This window comes from Hakea prostrata, chromosome 3 (genome assembly GCF_041222555.1).
Source record: "Hakea prostrata isolate BN-2017 chromosome 3, UWA_Hpros_2, whole genome shotgun sequence".
Classification (NCBI taxonomy): domain Eukaryota; kingdom Viridiplantae; phylum Streptophyta; class Magnoliopsida; order Proteales; family Proteaceae; genus Hakea; species Hakea prostrata.
Window position 1 is genome coordinate 6,641,746 of NC_142602.1, and position 16,203 is coordinate 6,657,948.

At 40.3% G+C, this 16,203-nt stretch overlaps 1 protein-coding gene and 2 pseudogenes across 1 annotated transcript; 1 reads left to right on the forward strand and 2 right to left on the reverse strand.

Moving 5' to 3' along the window:
• Positions 1–739: 739 nt before the first annotated feature.
• Positions 740–2,935, forward strand: LOC149020418 (AAA-ATPase ASD, mitochondrial-like). Its single transcript, XM_089148552.1, has one exon. It carries the CDS (start codon positions 1,066–1,068, stop codon positions 2,641–2,643), a length of 1,578 nt encoding a protein of 525 aa, XP_089004678.1. The 5' UTR covers positions 740–1,065; the 3' UTR covers positions 2,644–2,935.
• A 147-nt stretch (positions 2,936–3,082) lies between these two features.
• Positions 3,083–5,007, reverse strand: LOC149020419 (AAA-ATPase ASD, mitochondrial pseudogene; annotated as a pseudogene).
• Positions 5,008–8,856: 3,849 nt separating this feature from the next.
• Positions 8,857–11,395, reverse strand: LOC149020420 (AAA-ATPase ASD, mitochondrial pseudogene; annotated as a pseudogene).
• Between the last annotated feature and the right edge of the window lie 4,808 nt (positions 11,396–16,203).

A 16,203-nucleotide genomic window follows, 5' to 3' on the forward strand; every position in this document is an offset into this window, starting at 1 on the left:
GATACTAGCTATACGGAAATCTTAACGCTAGGTCTGAATTTCCTGCCTTGTCTTCCTTCCTGAGCAGTTACCGATCCTTTGGTCATGGCTGTTGAAGGTTCTTACTCCTTGCATGTTGCACCTGCTAATGCTTTCTCTGCCTTTGCTGCCGCTTCTTCTTTAGCCACTTGAAGAGCACCGATCAATGCCTCGAGGTAGTCCTGGATTGAGCCATCAAATTCTCTGCTGCGTCTTCGGTATTTATAGAATGGAAGACCAGAGTAAGAACAAAAGAGGGTGAATATAATTTAGTTCATTTGTCTATTAACTGTTCAATAGAGGAACTTCTTGCCATGAATACTCTGTCTGTCTGGTGGGGGTGCGGCGAATAATAAGTTCGGATCACTTCCTTATTAGGCAAACACTGACACATTTTCACCAGCATATTATGTGGCTCCACATAAGATTCACCGTGGATCCCAAATAGTGAATTTCAAACATACACAAAAAAAAAAAGAAAAATAAAAACTTCCAATTGAGGGAGGCCGTGACCCCGGGCCCCTTAAGAGCTTCTGCTCGAGGTAAGTCTACTTGACTTGAGAATTGCTTGACGAGCAAGGAAAAGCTCAGCTGAAATATTTACCCTCTTTTTTTTTTCTCTTTTTTCTTCCTGGTCTTCTGGTCTTCTTTTTATATATATATATGTCGCCACCAATCAGTTTTTATATTCGGAAGATTTATCTTGTGTTTATAAAAATCGTTTTCTAGTACGCGTGCAAAAGGGGAATTGCATGAAAGTTCTCTGAAGAGCATAGCCGCCTGATACTTCTCTCTCTAGATCATTTCCAAGAAACAAAGAAGCCGCCTGGTACTTCTCTCTCTAGTTTACCCACTCCCCCTTGATCTACTACTAGCTGCTCTTCTCCCTTCTCCCTTTCTCTATAAAACGAAGCAAGCAAGAGAGCCACAATATCCCTCATCATTCTCCTTGCGTACTTGCTGTTCTCCCCTGTTTTAAAACCACAGGGAACACGAGAACCAACTACTTCATTCAAGAATAAGATACAAGGAAGAAGAACAAAGAAAATGATGATGACTGGAGAGTTGTGGACGACCTTGAGCAGCACTGCTGCTGCTATAATGTTCGGTTGGGCTATTTTCCAGCAATACGTCCCTTACCATCTCAGAGAGTACTTCATTAAATATGGCCATCAAATCGGATCCTTCTTCTACCCATACATCCAAATCACCTTCCCTGAGTACACCAACGAAAACTTCAAGCGCAGCGAGGTCTACACAACCATTGAGGCCTATCTCGCTTCCAACTCTTCCAAGCGCGCAAAGCGTCTCAAGGCCAACGCTGGCAAGGACACCCGCAACCTTGTACTCAGCATGGATGATCACGAGGAAGTCACCGATGAATTCCAGGGCATCAAATTCTGGTGGTCCTCCAACAAGACCGTTTCCAAGACTAATTCCATCTCTTTCTACCCTGCCTCCGACGATAATCGTTTCTACAAACTCACCATCCACAAGAGCTACAGAGACCTTGTCACCACCACTTACCTCAACCATGTCATCCAACAAGGCAAAGCCATCGGGGCCAAAAACCAGCAGCGGAAACTATTCACCAACAACAAGAGCGAGAACTGGCGCGGATACAATAAATCTGTGTGGAGCCATGTGGTGTTCGAGCACCCTTCCACGTTTCAGACGTTGGCGATGGAGCCCGAGAAGAAGAAGGGTATCGTGGACGACCTTGTTAATTTCAGCAAGAGCAAGGACTACTACAAGAAGATTGGCAAGGCTTGGAAGCGAGGCTACTTGCTCTACGGCCCTCCCGGATCGGGTAAGTCCTCCATGATTGCCGCCATGGCAAATCTCTTGGATTACGATATCTATGATCTCGAATTGACGACCGTGAAAGACAATACGGAGCTGCGGAAGCTGCTGATCGAAACTACTAGCAAGTCGATTATTGTGATTGAAGACATTGACTGCTCTCTTGATCTAACCGGCCAAAGGAAGAGCAAAAAAGCAGAGGAGGAGAAGAAAGAGAAAAAGGAAGGCGAAGGGGGAGCCGAAGCAGCAATCAAAAAGGAAGAAGAGAAGAATAAGGACAAGGAGAGCCAAGTGACACTATCTGGGCTTCTCAATTTCATAGACGGCCTTTGGTCTGCCTGCGGAGGAGAGAGGATTATCGTGTTCACCACAAATTTCGTGGAGAAATTGGACCCTGCTCTCATCAGAAGGGGTCGAATGGACAAGCACATAGAGATGTCGTACTGCAAGTATGACGGGTTCAAGGTGCTGGCTAACAATTATCTTGACCTGGATGAACACCCTCTGTTCGACAAAATTCGTGGGTTGATGGAAGAAACCCAGATTGCCCCAGCCGATGTTGCAGAGAATTTGATGCTAAAATCCTTTGGAGTAAATGCCAAAGAAGAATGTCTGGAGGCACTGATCCTTGCTCTAGAAGAGGCTAAAGAAAAAGCCAGACTTAAGGCCGTTGAAGAAGCATCAGCCGCAGCATCCAGAGAAGAGGAGCCGCCCTCAACGGCGACCAAAGAAGCACAAGAGAAGGAATCGTCGTTGATCACAACTGAAGACAAGTGCGCCGAGACGATCGATTCTGTGGAAAAGGAAGGAAAAAGTGATTAGCAGGACGTAAGAACATCCTGACAAGTCCAATGGTTACAGGGGTTGTCTGGAATTTGGATTGGTATTGTAGTAAGTGTAATGATTTTCTTGTCATTAAATGTAAGTGTAATGGATTTCTTGGCATTAAATGTAAGTGTAATGGGTTGTCAAGAATTTGGATTGGTATTTTACTATTGTAAGAAGTGTAATGATTTTCTTGTAATTAAATGTAAGTGTAATTGATTTCTTGTAATTAAATGTAAGTGTAATGGATTTCTTGTGATTAAATGTAAGTGTAATGGATTTCTTGTAATTAATTGATTTTGCAAGGACAATAGTTATTTTTCTTGTAAGACCATTTTAATAATTTTTGAAACACTCTTAATGGTAGTTCTTCTTAGTTCTTATTACCCCAAGAAAAAGAAATTAAAAAAAGGAACACTTTCAATGGTAGCAGTAATAAGAACTTGGATTTCCACCCATTATATGCAACGATGTTTATGACATTCATTACAAATTCTAATGCGAGGGCTTCACCTTTCTTAATCTGTAACGTGAGCTTCCTTATTTAGACACAGAAATAGAGTTGGAGCTCATTCAACGTTACATGCAAACACACATTCTAAATTAAAACAAGAGTAAGAAACTAACCATTCGGAGATCCTAATGCTACTTGGTCCGGTCTGAATCTCCAATCAAACCCTATCTTTATTATCCAATTGGCTCTTTTCTGCTCCCTCATCTTCCTCAGTAGTTTTTTCCGATTCTTTCTCTTCTGATTCTTTGGCTATGGTTGTTGAAGGTTCTTCCTTCCCCTTGCATGTTGCATCTGCTAATGCTTTCTTTGCCTTCACTGCCGCTTCTTCTTTAGCCACTTGAAGTGCACTGATCAATGCCTCCAGACAATCCTCCTTAGCATTTTCCCCCAAGGATTTAGGCATCAAATTCTCTGCAACATCTGCAGGAGTAATCTGGGTACTATCCAACAACCCATGAATAGTATCAAACAGAGGATGAGAATCCAGGTCCAGATAATTATTGGCAAGCACCTTGAACCCTTCGTAGCTGCAGTAAGACATCTCAATAAGCTTGTCCATTCGACCCCTTCTTATGAGAGCTGGGTCCAATTGATCAATATAGTTTGTGGTGAACACAATAAGCCTCTCTCCTCCACATGAAGACCAGAGCCCATCAATGAAATTGAGTAGTCCAGATAAAGTCACACTGCTCTCCTTATCCTTAATTTTCTCCTCTTCCTCTTTAACAGCTGCAGGGTCACCTTTCCCACCTTTGCCTTTGCCTTTGCCTTCATTCTTCTCTTTCTCCTCCTTCTTCTTCTTCTTCCTTTGCCCAGTTAAATCAAGAGAACAATCAATATCTTCAATAACAATGATTGCCTTGCTTTTAGTCTCAATCAGCAGCTTCCTCAACTCCGTGTTGTTCTTCACAGCAGTCAGCTCAAGATCATACACATCGTAATCCAAGAGATTTGCCATGGCAGCAATCATAGAAGACTTCCCAGTTCCAGGAGGTCCATACAGCAAATACCCTCTCTTCCAAGACTTGCCAATCTTCTTATAGTAATCCTTGCTCTTACTGAAATTAATGAGATCTTCGATGATTTCCTTCTTCTTCTCCGTTTCCATGGCCATAGTCTCAAACGTGGAAGGATGCTCGAACACCACGTGGCTCCACACAGATCTATTGTAGCCCTGCCAACTGTCGCTTTTGTTGTTGGTGTGGAGCTTGCGCCGCCGGTTTTTGGCTGCGACTGCCTTACCTTGTCCCAGAACATAGTCGATGTAAGCTTTTGTGATAATGTCTCTGTAGCGTTTGTGGAAGGTGAGTTTGTAATAGCGCTTATCGTCTGAAGCTGGGTACATAGTGAAGGAACTAGTTCTGGGGATGGTTTTGTTTGAAGACCACCAGAGCTTGATGCCTTGGAATTCATCGGTGACTTGCTCGTAATAGTCCATGCTGAGCACGACGTTACGAGCGTTCTTGCCGGATTCTGCTTTGAGGCGCTTTGCGCGCTTGGAAGAGGTGGTGATGAGGTAGGATTCAATGGCAGAGTAGAGCTCGCTGCGCATGAAACGCTCTGTGGTGTATTCATGGAAGGTGACTTCGATGTATGGGTTGAAGAAGGAAGTGAATTTATGGGTACCGTATTTAGTGAAGTAGTGTCTAACTTGTTGGGGTAAGTATTGCTGGAACATCGCCCAGGCGAACATTATGGCTGCTACTGTTGACCCTAGGCTCTTCCATAACTCCAGCATCATCAACATTTCATTCTTTTTCTTGTTCATGGAGAAAACAGACATGAACGGGCCGGTTTCTAACTTTCTGCTTTTGCTTTTGAATGAAGAAATCAAGTTGGGGTATGGGCATCCTTTTATAGGGAGCCATCCTTGAGAGGAACGGAAGAGTAACTAGCAGAGAAGTTAAAAGAGCAAATTGGATGAAGGTTGTACTTGCTTCCTTCCTCACATTTTTCCTCTGGTTTTGGATGTGGGTCATGCTAGGCAGCTAGGGTGCAAGATGCATGAGGAACTGGAAGTTACTTGAATCATTTTTTTCTCATGCATCATTGAAAGCAGAGAATTTGTTTACTAATTCAGTATTAATCTGATACATGACTGGTATTAGATGAGTTTGTCCTTAAAATGTTCCTTGACAAGTAGATTTTGGGACTTCATTACTCAGTATTTGACCCATATAATCAATACAGTATCAGCTTGGTAGAAGTGTAACACCAATACGTATCACCCAATACAGATGATACCCAGAAACATTATGAAAACAACAGCTTTTATGATCTTAGAAATTAGAACTAGCTCATACCATACACATTTAGATCAACTTCCTGCAGTTAGTTGTGTCAATGGCTTCCAAGTTCCCATTTCCAAGTACAAAAGATCAATGCTCTCTGAACTGCTTAGTCTAGACACATGGAGATGGTATTTTCACCCCTGCATCTTTGACTAGAACTCGTATCTACATCTACATGATAAGCATGGAAGAATTCGTTCCATTTCTTGAACACTTAATACAAGAAAAAGGATTGTTGGGCTCTTTAAAAAACTGTTTCTCTTTGTTGTAAATATGTTTAAAATTTTATATAAATATTTGTTTTAATTGTGTCTTTTATCCATAGTTTTATTTAGTCCCAAATCGGGTTGAGAGGATTTGATTATATGGTTTATATATAGTAAGGGTCCGTGTATTATTAATTTGCTTGAATCCTATATATATATGACCTTGGGTCATGGGCTATCCGGAAGGCCCATTTTGTCATGGGCCCTATTCTAGAAAGCCTATTGCTGGGTGATTACTTGGAGATGCCATTAGAGAGGCACTCTCTAGTGGGGAGGTCAGCTGGACAGGTATCTTCTTGAAGGGAGCTGAGGTGAAAAAGTACCCTCAACAAAAGAGGTGACCTAACCCTTTCACGCACAACCTTTGGAACTCTATATAAAGCCATTTCCGAGTTCATTCTAAGGACTGAATTTTCCTCCTCCTCTTTTTGTCTCTCTCTCCCTGTTGTTGTTCTTTCAAGCAATCAACATTACTTGATACACTTGAATTAACTTGAAGTAACCTTTCTGGGGTGCAACCTTAAAGGTTGGGCTGACTAATCTTGGGGTGAAGACACTGTAGAACCCGTATTGCACGAATCGGGGTGTCTAAATACCTTAAAGAAAGTACATCTAGTACGTTTCAGCTCATTTGACAGTATTGTGAGAACAATTGTTAAAGTATATTTACAGATTCCTCAACAACGATTCAATACTCTTACCCAATTACTACATTTTGCCATAAATATTATATTGCTTATTGAATATTTTAGGCCAGCAACTCTGCTTGACTTGAGAAATGCTTGACGAGCAAGGAAGCATCAGTGAAAAGCTCAGCCAATTGGTTTGAATTTGAATTGAAATTCATTAATTTTCACTTAGTGGTGACATTCGTTGCTTACTTCACCAATAATACGTTAGAAACGCCAACACATCGAAAGCCAATAGAAAGAAATCATGTGAGAAAAATAAATATAAAAAGATTTGGGTCGGTTTGTCCAGATTCAAGAGTCAAGGTCATATTATTTATATAATCATAAGACCTTACATTATTATTTTCGGACATACTTTTATATATATAATTTATGCGTGCGTGCGAACCAACCACTCCAAATATAAACTTTGACTGGTGATAGATTCAAGGGAACAAAAATTGATTAATCACAATGCACTGTCAAATACAACTCAACCGAAGAATAAAAAAATAGCACATATGTGTCTTTCTTTCTAGAGTGTGTGTCATTGCCACATACATGTGTTTGTCATTTTCTCATTTTCCAAAACATGAACACTAATGTCTATAACCTCAATTGATAATATTCTTGTTTACCCAAAAAATATAATTTAATAGCATTCTTACGTATTGATTATATTCATACGAAATACCAAGAAAATGGGCTAGAAAAGTGAGAGAAAATACTGATACTCATCAACTATTAAAGTTGATTTTCCTATCATTTATGGGGTGTGCATGGATACTACCACTATAATGTTGATGGATAATTTTTGAACGTAAAAATAAAAAAATGATGAAAAATTGACCAAAGGAAAATGGGAGCATTGCTTTTTGCATTGTTTTAATTTGAAAGGTTCTATCGAATATCTCCTAGAGAGTGCTCGATGAGTTTTAAGAGGGAGTGCCCAGAAACTAGAATCCAACTCGGGTTTGAGAGAAAGTCAAAGTTTTATGATTCTCTAGGTTTTAAGCAAGGTAAAAAGAGGGGTTTCTTGTTGGCCTTTCAATCAGCATATGCATGGGGCTTTTAATTTGAGTGGTCCCATGTTCACTCCCATGAGTTTTATAGTCCTTATGTCCTAAGTTAGAATCCCCTATACTCATCGACCTATGCATGGGGCTAATACTTACGCTAGCAGTTCACATGACTAATGTTTGCATAGGTCAAACACAAAAGTCTGAACATTACGGGTGCACAAAGTTACCGCTAGTGCATCCCTTCTTTGGTAAACAAGAAAGAAACCAAAACTAAAAAAAGAGGTTTAATCTGCATTTTTGGAAACTACCATAGATTTCACTCACTCTTGATCAAATGCTCAAACTGTATTAATTTCCTCCAACTGGGTTGACTCGACCTTATTTGTGCTGTAAGGGTATTTTGGTCATCAAAATTTTGATGTGTCCTTATTTGGTCATGACAGATGCAAAAGAAGAAGAAAAAAAATTTGGAGTAAAAGTGACCTAGAGGAAGTCTTAGGAAGTCAAGGTGAAAATTAATTACCCTAATAATAATAATAATAATAATAATAATAATAATAATGGGATACAACAGTGGGTGTAAATACAGATTCTCACCAACCTTGATTTTCCTTATCTCTCATTTAAGGGGTGGAGGCTTGATGGCTTAACTGGATTTTTGCTTATCTATCATACAGATTCTCAACTCTGCTTGACTTGAGAAATAGTTGACGATGGAAGGAGCAGGAAAAGCTCAGCCTTAGTCCAATTTTTTCTATTATTTTTAAATTTTGGTGAAAGCAATGGTCCAATTCGTTGGTTTTGAAAATTGCAACTTTGAATGGAATTTTAATTGAAGCACATCAACTTTTAATTATTAGATAATACTCATGGCTTAGGTCACTAATAATATTCAAAATTTTGACTTTAACCACTCGGTTCGACTGTGAGTATATGTAGCACTGAAGTTGAACCCGTTTTCTATTAACTTTGACTTTAAGATTACTATTTTGCCCATAGAGTAAAGAGGTGAAGGAAGAATTTTTTATTTTATTTTATAGAACTTAATTTTTTTTCTTCAATTTACGAAAGAACTCCGTGTTCACTCAATTTACCCGAATAACTTCCTGTTGCTTGGGTAGGAAGACACTTAGTTTTGTAATTTTGAAAAAACAAGGAATGAGAATTCCAATGCTATTAGTTTTGTGAATTTGAAAAAACATGGAATGAGAATTCAATAGCTATAGATAGAAAGTTAAGAAGAAAAATTAAGTGAAATAGTAGGCATACTTAGATCCTAGAAAGAAGATCATGAAGAAGTGATTGACGAAGATGAAGAGGAGGATAGCCAATATAATCGTGCGAATAAGGCAAAAACTCGTCAATCCACATTAGGGTTTAAGTCTGGCCTAAGACTTCTTTGTAAACCTTGAGGTTTGTAGAGAAAAGCATTTCTCTTCCGTTTATTTTCAATAAAATTTCAATTATTAGACCTAGAAAAAAAAAACACCACCCTTCATTTTCAAGCTGATTTAGAACCCTAGTTTAAGTGCCATTGTTTCCAAGTAGTGTGTCATTCACACATAGACTCGTTTGTTATTTTCTTAATTTCTACAAATGAGCACCCAATGTCTACAACTTTAATTAATAAGATTCTTATGTACTGAAAATTTGAGGTTAAAATCCACCAAAGCTAATACAAGAAAATGGGATATAAATTTGGACGAAAATACAGATTCTGATCAACTAAAGGAAATTACAAGTATTGGGTCGTCCTTTATATTGCTTTAATTTGAAAGATTCTCTCTAAAAAAAATAAAAATAAAAAGAGTCAATCACGTACAGAGGAAGCCCATGAATTTGTTTTTATTTTTGTTTCTTCCTTACCATAGGAAGAAAAAAAACGAAAATTTTCAGAAACAACGAAGACTTACTACTGCATTTGGAGTTGAGTTCCCTCCTGATGAAAGATTCAAACTGTAATCTTTTCCTCCAACTGGGTCGACTCGGCCTCCTTGTGTTCAGTAGTTGTGATCAACGACGTTTTCTCTTCTGCCTCTTTGATCGCCGTTGAGGGGGCTCTGCTTCTTTGGATGCCGCCTGTGATGCTTCTTCAACAGCCTTGACTCTGGCTTTTTCTTTAGCCTCTTCTAGAGCAAGGATCAGTGCCTCCAGACACTCTTCTTCGGCATTTCCTCCCAAAGATTTTGGCATCAAATTCTCTGCAACATCGGCCGGGATAATCTGGGTTTCGTCCATCAACCCACGAATTTTATCGAACAGAGGGTGTGCATCCAGGTCAAGATAGTTCTTGGCCAGAACCTTGAACCCTTCGTACTTGCAGTACGACATCTCTATGTGCTTGTCCATTCGACCCCTTCTGATTAGAGCAGGGTCCAATTTCTCCACATAATTTGTGGTGAACACGATAATCCTCTCCCCTCCGCAGGCAGACCAAAGCCCGTCTATGAAATTGAGAAGCCCAGATAGAGTCACTCTGCTCTCCTTGTCCTTATTCTTCTCTTCTTCATTTTTTATTACTGCTTCGGCTCCCCCTTCGCCTTCGTTTTTTCTTTCTTTCTTCTCCTCCTCTGCTTTGTTGCTCTTCCTTTGGCCGGTTAGATCGAGAGAGCAATCAATGTCTTCGATCACAATAATCGACTTGCTAGTAGTTTCGATCAGCAGCTTCCGCAGCTCCGTATTGTCTTTCACGGCCGTCAATTCGAGATCATAGATGTCGTACTCCAAGAGATTTGCCATGGCTGCAATCATGGAAGACTTACCCGATCCAGGAGGACCGTATAGCAAATAGCCTCGCTTCCAAGCCTTGCCAATTTTCTTGTAGTAGTCCTTGCTCTTGCTGAAGCTAATGAGGTCATCGATGATATCCTTCTTCTTCTCGGGCTCCATCGCCAGAGTCTGAAACGTCGATGGGTGCTCGAACACCACATGACTCCACACAGATTTTTTGTACCCATCCCAATTGTCGCTCTTGTTGTTGGTGTAGAGTTTCCGTTGCCGGTTTTGGGCTCCGACGGCTTTGCCCTGTTCGATGACATGGTTGAGGTAAGTGGTGGTGACAAGATCTCTGTAGCGCTTGTGTAAGGTGAGTGTGTAGTAACGCTTATCAACGGAAGCTGGGTAGAAAGAGAAGGAAGTAGACACGGGAACGATCTTGTTGGAGGACCACCAGAATTTGATTCCTTGGAATTCATCGGTGATCTCTTCGTGATCATCAATGCTGAGAACTAGGTTGCGGGTGTCCTTGGCAGCATTGGCTTTGAGACGCTTTGCGCGCTTGGAAGAGTTGGAAGCTAGATAGGCTTCGATGGTGGTGTAAATCTTGCTGCGCTTGAAGCTGTCGTTGGTGTATTCATGGAAGGTGATCTGTATGTACGGGGAGAAGATGGATCCGATTTGATGGCCATATTTAGTGAAGTATTCTCTGAGATCGTAAGGGAAGTATTGCTCGAAAATAGCCCTACCCAACATTATAGCAGCAGCAGTGCTGCTCAAAGTGGTCAAAACCTCCCCTGTCATCACCATTAATTTTCTTCTTCTGTATCTTGAAACCGAATACAGTAATGGTTTTTCTGTGCCTCTGAGCTAGCTGCTTGGTTTTATACAGAACTGACGGGTAAATGAATGTGAAGTGGTGTGGGTGGTTAAGGTAGTGATTGCAGGCTTGCAGCTTCCTCTGAAGAGCTTCTTTGTTTCTTGGAAATGGGAACGGCATCAGAGCTAGAGAACAACTACGGCGCGGCTGCTCTTCAGAAACTTCGACTCAGTTTTTCTTCGCATACGTATGGCCTGTGTAAATGTGTTGACCCGAAAAGGCACCTTGGAAAGACAGACGAGTTTCCGAATATAATTCGATTGATATCCAATACATTTCTGACAAAGAAATCCACCTCAACTTTTGGTGTGATGTTAGAACATACGTCATACGTCCAAACAAAAATGGATGATTGTATAAAATAAACCGGATAAAATTTCATAATTCTGATTGGCGGTATATGGATTCGAGTTCGGATCTGTGACCCAACTGGAGCACTTTTGGCCTGGTTGAAATCTTCCATTATTGGATGAGCGCCGCGTGGAATATTTGAAATTGCATACGTTATCGCTTATTCTGAAGAAGACATGTTTAAACCGGTCCAATTGCACCAGCACACCGATCCAACCTTGAGCAACATACAATTTACCATTGTCTTTACCCTCTTCCCTCGCTCGCCGAGAATGTCATCGTTGTCGATGTTGCATGCTAATAAAACCAAAGGAATTCCGCCAACCCCAAGCATGATTCGTCAAGTTGAGATTCTCAAGACGTCTAGAAAAAGAGATGATGGAGATGTAGCCAAGTAACTTCAGAAATTGTCGCAGAAATCTCTACAGTGTAGATCGGTGCTATCATGGGACCAATACCAACACCGATTTTGGCAACGATTCAATCTACCAAGATCCAAGCGAAGTTTGGATCCAAACCCATAATAAAGCTCCTAGAAAGAAGATTACGGAAGCAAACATGATGCTGTAGTTACGACGGATCCAATTGGAAACTCGTCTAGGAACGGCAGAGCCCAGTAAGGAGCAAGCATTGATGATTCCCACCAGAATTTATATCTGAGTATTGCTTATCTTTATATCATTTTTTTTATGTCAATTGCAGCTCCGCTCGTAAGTTGTAACTACGGTACTTGAATGAAGAACGAGAAAAAAGATGAAATTAAACTACTGATAGATTAACGACCCTACACAGTTCTTGAGTGCAAATTAAAGGAGTACTAACCATAGCCTAGTAAAATAGAAACCATTGAAGCTAAATTGCATAAATCATAGAAAATTTGTTTCTCCTCGGTTTGCTCTACGATACAATTGGCTCCGATTACTACCATTGTCGTAGCTCAGATTATAGGCAGACTTGGTCAGAAGAGTCATTCCATTTCGTGAGTTGAGTTTTGATTGCAACAACGACATTGTTCCCAGTCGGCAAGGGAAGAGGTAGGGATGAGGGTAGTTGTGTGTTGCTCAAGGTTGAATCGGTGGGCCGGCGCTATTGGACCGGTTTAAAAATATCTTCTTCAGAATAACTAGTGGACAGTTACGATTTCAAATATTCCATGTGGCTCTCATCTAGTATCGACTGCTAGATGGCCGCTACATTGAGCGCCGCCGAAGATTTCAACCCCTTTTTCCTCCTCATAAGCTTCAGAACCACAAAATACAAGGGGGCCATAGGGTATTAGTGTGGGCCCTACCGCTCTTTTTTTTTTTTTCTTTTCCTATTGGCCCCACTTGATTTTATAGCTGTGAAGTGTAAAGAGAGCACTTTGTGCTTTCCACCATAAGGTGCTGATCCAGAATCTATGAATTAAGTGTTAGTTATTAATTCTAGAAGACAAAAGCACACAAGATGAGACATGCCTTCTTATGCTCAAAAAGAAAAAGAAGATGAGGAGTGAGGACCATCAGCATCTAAGCTTGTCACACATCAAACCTCATTTTAGTCGGTGTACCTTTGTTGACCAGTTTTTGCCATTTTCATTAAACCTTTAATTATTACATTAACATTAATGAAGTACGTAAAGAAGTGCAATTTTGTTTAATTGTGCAGCACTGAGTTACCTACAGAAGAATTCTAGGGGTTGAGATTCAATATCAACTACCCTTTTTTTTTTTGTTTTTTTTTTTTGGGATTTCAGTGTAGTTCAAAAAGTAAAAAAAGAAAATGAAAAACCAAAATGGGATCTCTACATCAGAATTCATCCGAAGTGTAGGTAGTTCAGTGTTGCACAGGAAAATTAAATGAACTGCCATGAGTCACTAGGAAATAATCGTGATAGCAAGTACATTTATTATTGAAAAGAATTTAATTAAAACATAAGAGAAACTTGAACGATAAGAGGGAGAACTGGGGATTTTTGTCCGAGAACTGGACACAATCTATGTACACATCCATGTATACGATTCGAATAGGATGCAACTCTGCCCTGTTAGGCCCAAAGATCCAACCCTAACTCAAAGCATAACCTTCTCAACCTTGTTGTAGTATGTTTATGGTACTCTAAACATATTTAGGGTTGGTGACGAGGTGCTAACTTGTAGTCCACATCAATTCCATCAAACATTTTAGAAGATTGTTGTCATTTCTTAGCAAACAATTGTTTAACAAAAAAAAAAGACTAGATTGCAGTCGATTTCTCGGATTTTTATTTGCGCCAATAGCAAGCGGTTAGGATTAAGCAACATAAGCAAAAGGAAATCAGACGGTTATGCAAAATTTTATTTTTACATTTAAAAGTTTAAAGGTTTTCAAATTCACAAATCACATCCCTGCCTCTAACGACAAATCCCCAAATTCCCATTCAAGTAACTGAGCTTTCTTGGAATCTATGGTTTTCTTTCGCCGGCGAATGAGTTATCTCTTCGTACCGGCCAAGATGCTCGGCCGTCGACGTGTACTTACACTCTTCCTCCTCCACCTACTAGTTTTCTCTGAATCCCACAGTTTCGAAAACCTCCACTGGAAGAAAAAAAAATCAAAGGCCCCATCAAAACCCTAGTTGTTTTAGTCATGGAAAATCGCTCCTTCGATCACATACTAGGCTGGCTGAAATCTGCTTGGCCGAAAATCGACGGTCTCACCGGTAAAGAGTCGAACCGTCTCTCCGTGAGAGATCCTAGTTCGCTGGAAAACTTCGTTTCTGACGATGCTCTCTTTGTCGACTCTGACCCCGGTCACTCGTTCCAAGCAATTCGAGAGCAGATTTTTTGGTCGAAGAACACCTCCGTCAACCCTGCTCCCATGAATGGCTTTGCTCAACAAGCAGCCAGCATGGGCCAAGACAGCCCGGAACAGTTATGAGTGGTTTCAAGCCCAAGCTTGTGCCTGTTACCACAACTTTGGCCAACGAGTTTGCAGCGTTCAATCGGTGGTTCGCTTCTGTACCTACTTCCACACAGCAGAATCGGTTTTATGTCCACTCTGCCACTTCTCATGGATGCCAGAGCAATGTAAGGAAGGACTTGATCCATGGTTTCCTCAAAAGACTATTTTCGATTTGTTGGAAGAGAATGAGCTTACTTCCGTGAATGAGAATTTGGGGATTCACCTGTAGAGGCAGGGATGTGATTTGTGAATTCTAAAAGTTTTAATCTTTTTAATGTAAAAATCAAAATTTGCATAACCGTCTGATTTTCTTTTGCTTATGTTGGCAGCAGCAGGCAACTGCTACCTAAATAAAAATCCCGTTTTCTCAAGACCAAAAGAGTTAACATCATATGAAAATTTATAATATTCTTTCGTGTATAAATATCTTATTATATAAAACCCGTGCAGAAAAAGCGTCCCAAATATAAGACTTGATTTACCAAAAAAAAAACAAATATATAAAACTTGATTAGTTGATAGATTCGACGACCATAATAGCAAAACACGACCAAAGACAAACGCAGGCGCCCAACTCATCTTCTTGCGGCGTTCGGTTTGACCAGTTTCTGTGCTTTTCTTTAAGCGAGAAGACTCAGACTGACTCAAACGTGTCATCCAAGGATTTTTATGTGCAGCACCACTGCTGGTTGCTGCTAACGCGGCGTTGATTGTGTTATATCACGAAAATATGATCAAAAATGGTTGACAATCAAATAGGGTGGGTGTACTGGTAAAAATTATTTTTTATTTTTACATTTTAAGGATTTATAGTTTCTTTAATTACAAAATCAACCCCTTAAAATCCCTAATCAATCAAACTGTAAAATCTCCTTCTCCAGAATCATTTGAAGCATCGATTGCCGGAAATGAAGTTAAAGGTTCATCCGAATCCTTCACCACAGCCACACGCTCGCTGATTCGCCCAAACCCCTTCGCAGAGGTGCTGCTGCTGCCTGCGCATAGGGCCGTCCCCCATTCCCTTCCGGGCACTAAGGCTGCGTCTGTTTGCAAAAGTGGGGTGGGGAAAAAAATATATATATATATATGAATCCCATGTGTAGTGAGGTGAGGGAGAAGGAAATGAAAGGATAGGGTTTTGTAAAAAAGTGATAGTGGTGGGTCCTACTCTTTACTTTTCCCAACTTCTTACAAAGTCCCACCAAATATGTGGGGTTTTAAAATAGTTTGGAGTGAGAAAGTTGGGTTGTAGAAAACTTTTTTGGAAACTTTGTTACCCTAAACAACCAAACAATCTACCATTTTAGGATTTAAGGAAAAGTAAGAAATCTACTAATTTTTTCGATTTTCCCACCCTATCTGTATTTCAGCAAACAAACTTAGCCTAAGGGGCTTTTGTGTTTGGAACAAACCATTTGTAATAGAGATACAAGACAAACAATTTTTTCTGCAATCTTTGAGTCTTCTGAGTAATTCATTGTTGTCGTGGTTATTTGGGTATCCTTGCAATGGGCTTCTTCCGTTCGGAATGGGAAAGTGGTGTCGTGTCCAGGTATTAAGCTGATAAAGAGGTGGTGGTGGTGGTGGTGTCGTCTTCTCCGCCGTTCTGTCCCAGGAGGAGGTGGAAGAAGAGGAAACGTGGACGTCGGAATTATGGCAGTGATGATTAGAAGATGCTTTGTACTTGTATTTTGGGCTGAACACATTAGCGAGCTTTGGCCTTTGACAGACACACCCAAGCTTCAGTACCACTGTGTTTCGAATGGTATTCTTTTCCCGGTTGGGTTTAGAAAACTTGTAGAAAGGAGCGAAGTATTGCAGATTCGAGATTTGGGAGTAAGCACATAAGGGATTGATTTTGTAAATTAAGAAACTTTAAATCCTTAAAATGTAAAAATATAAATTTTTTGCAAGTAAACCCACAC

Coding starts and splice junctions, on each gene's coding strand:
- LOC149020418 (XM_089148552.1), top strand. CDS start 1,066: ATGATGATGACTGGAGAGTTGTGGACGACCTTGAGCAGCACTGCTGCT.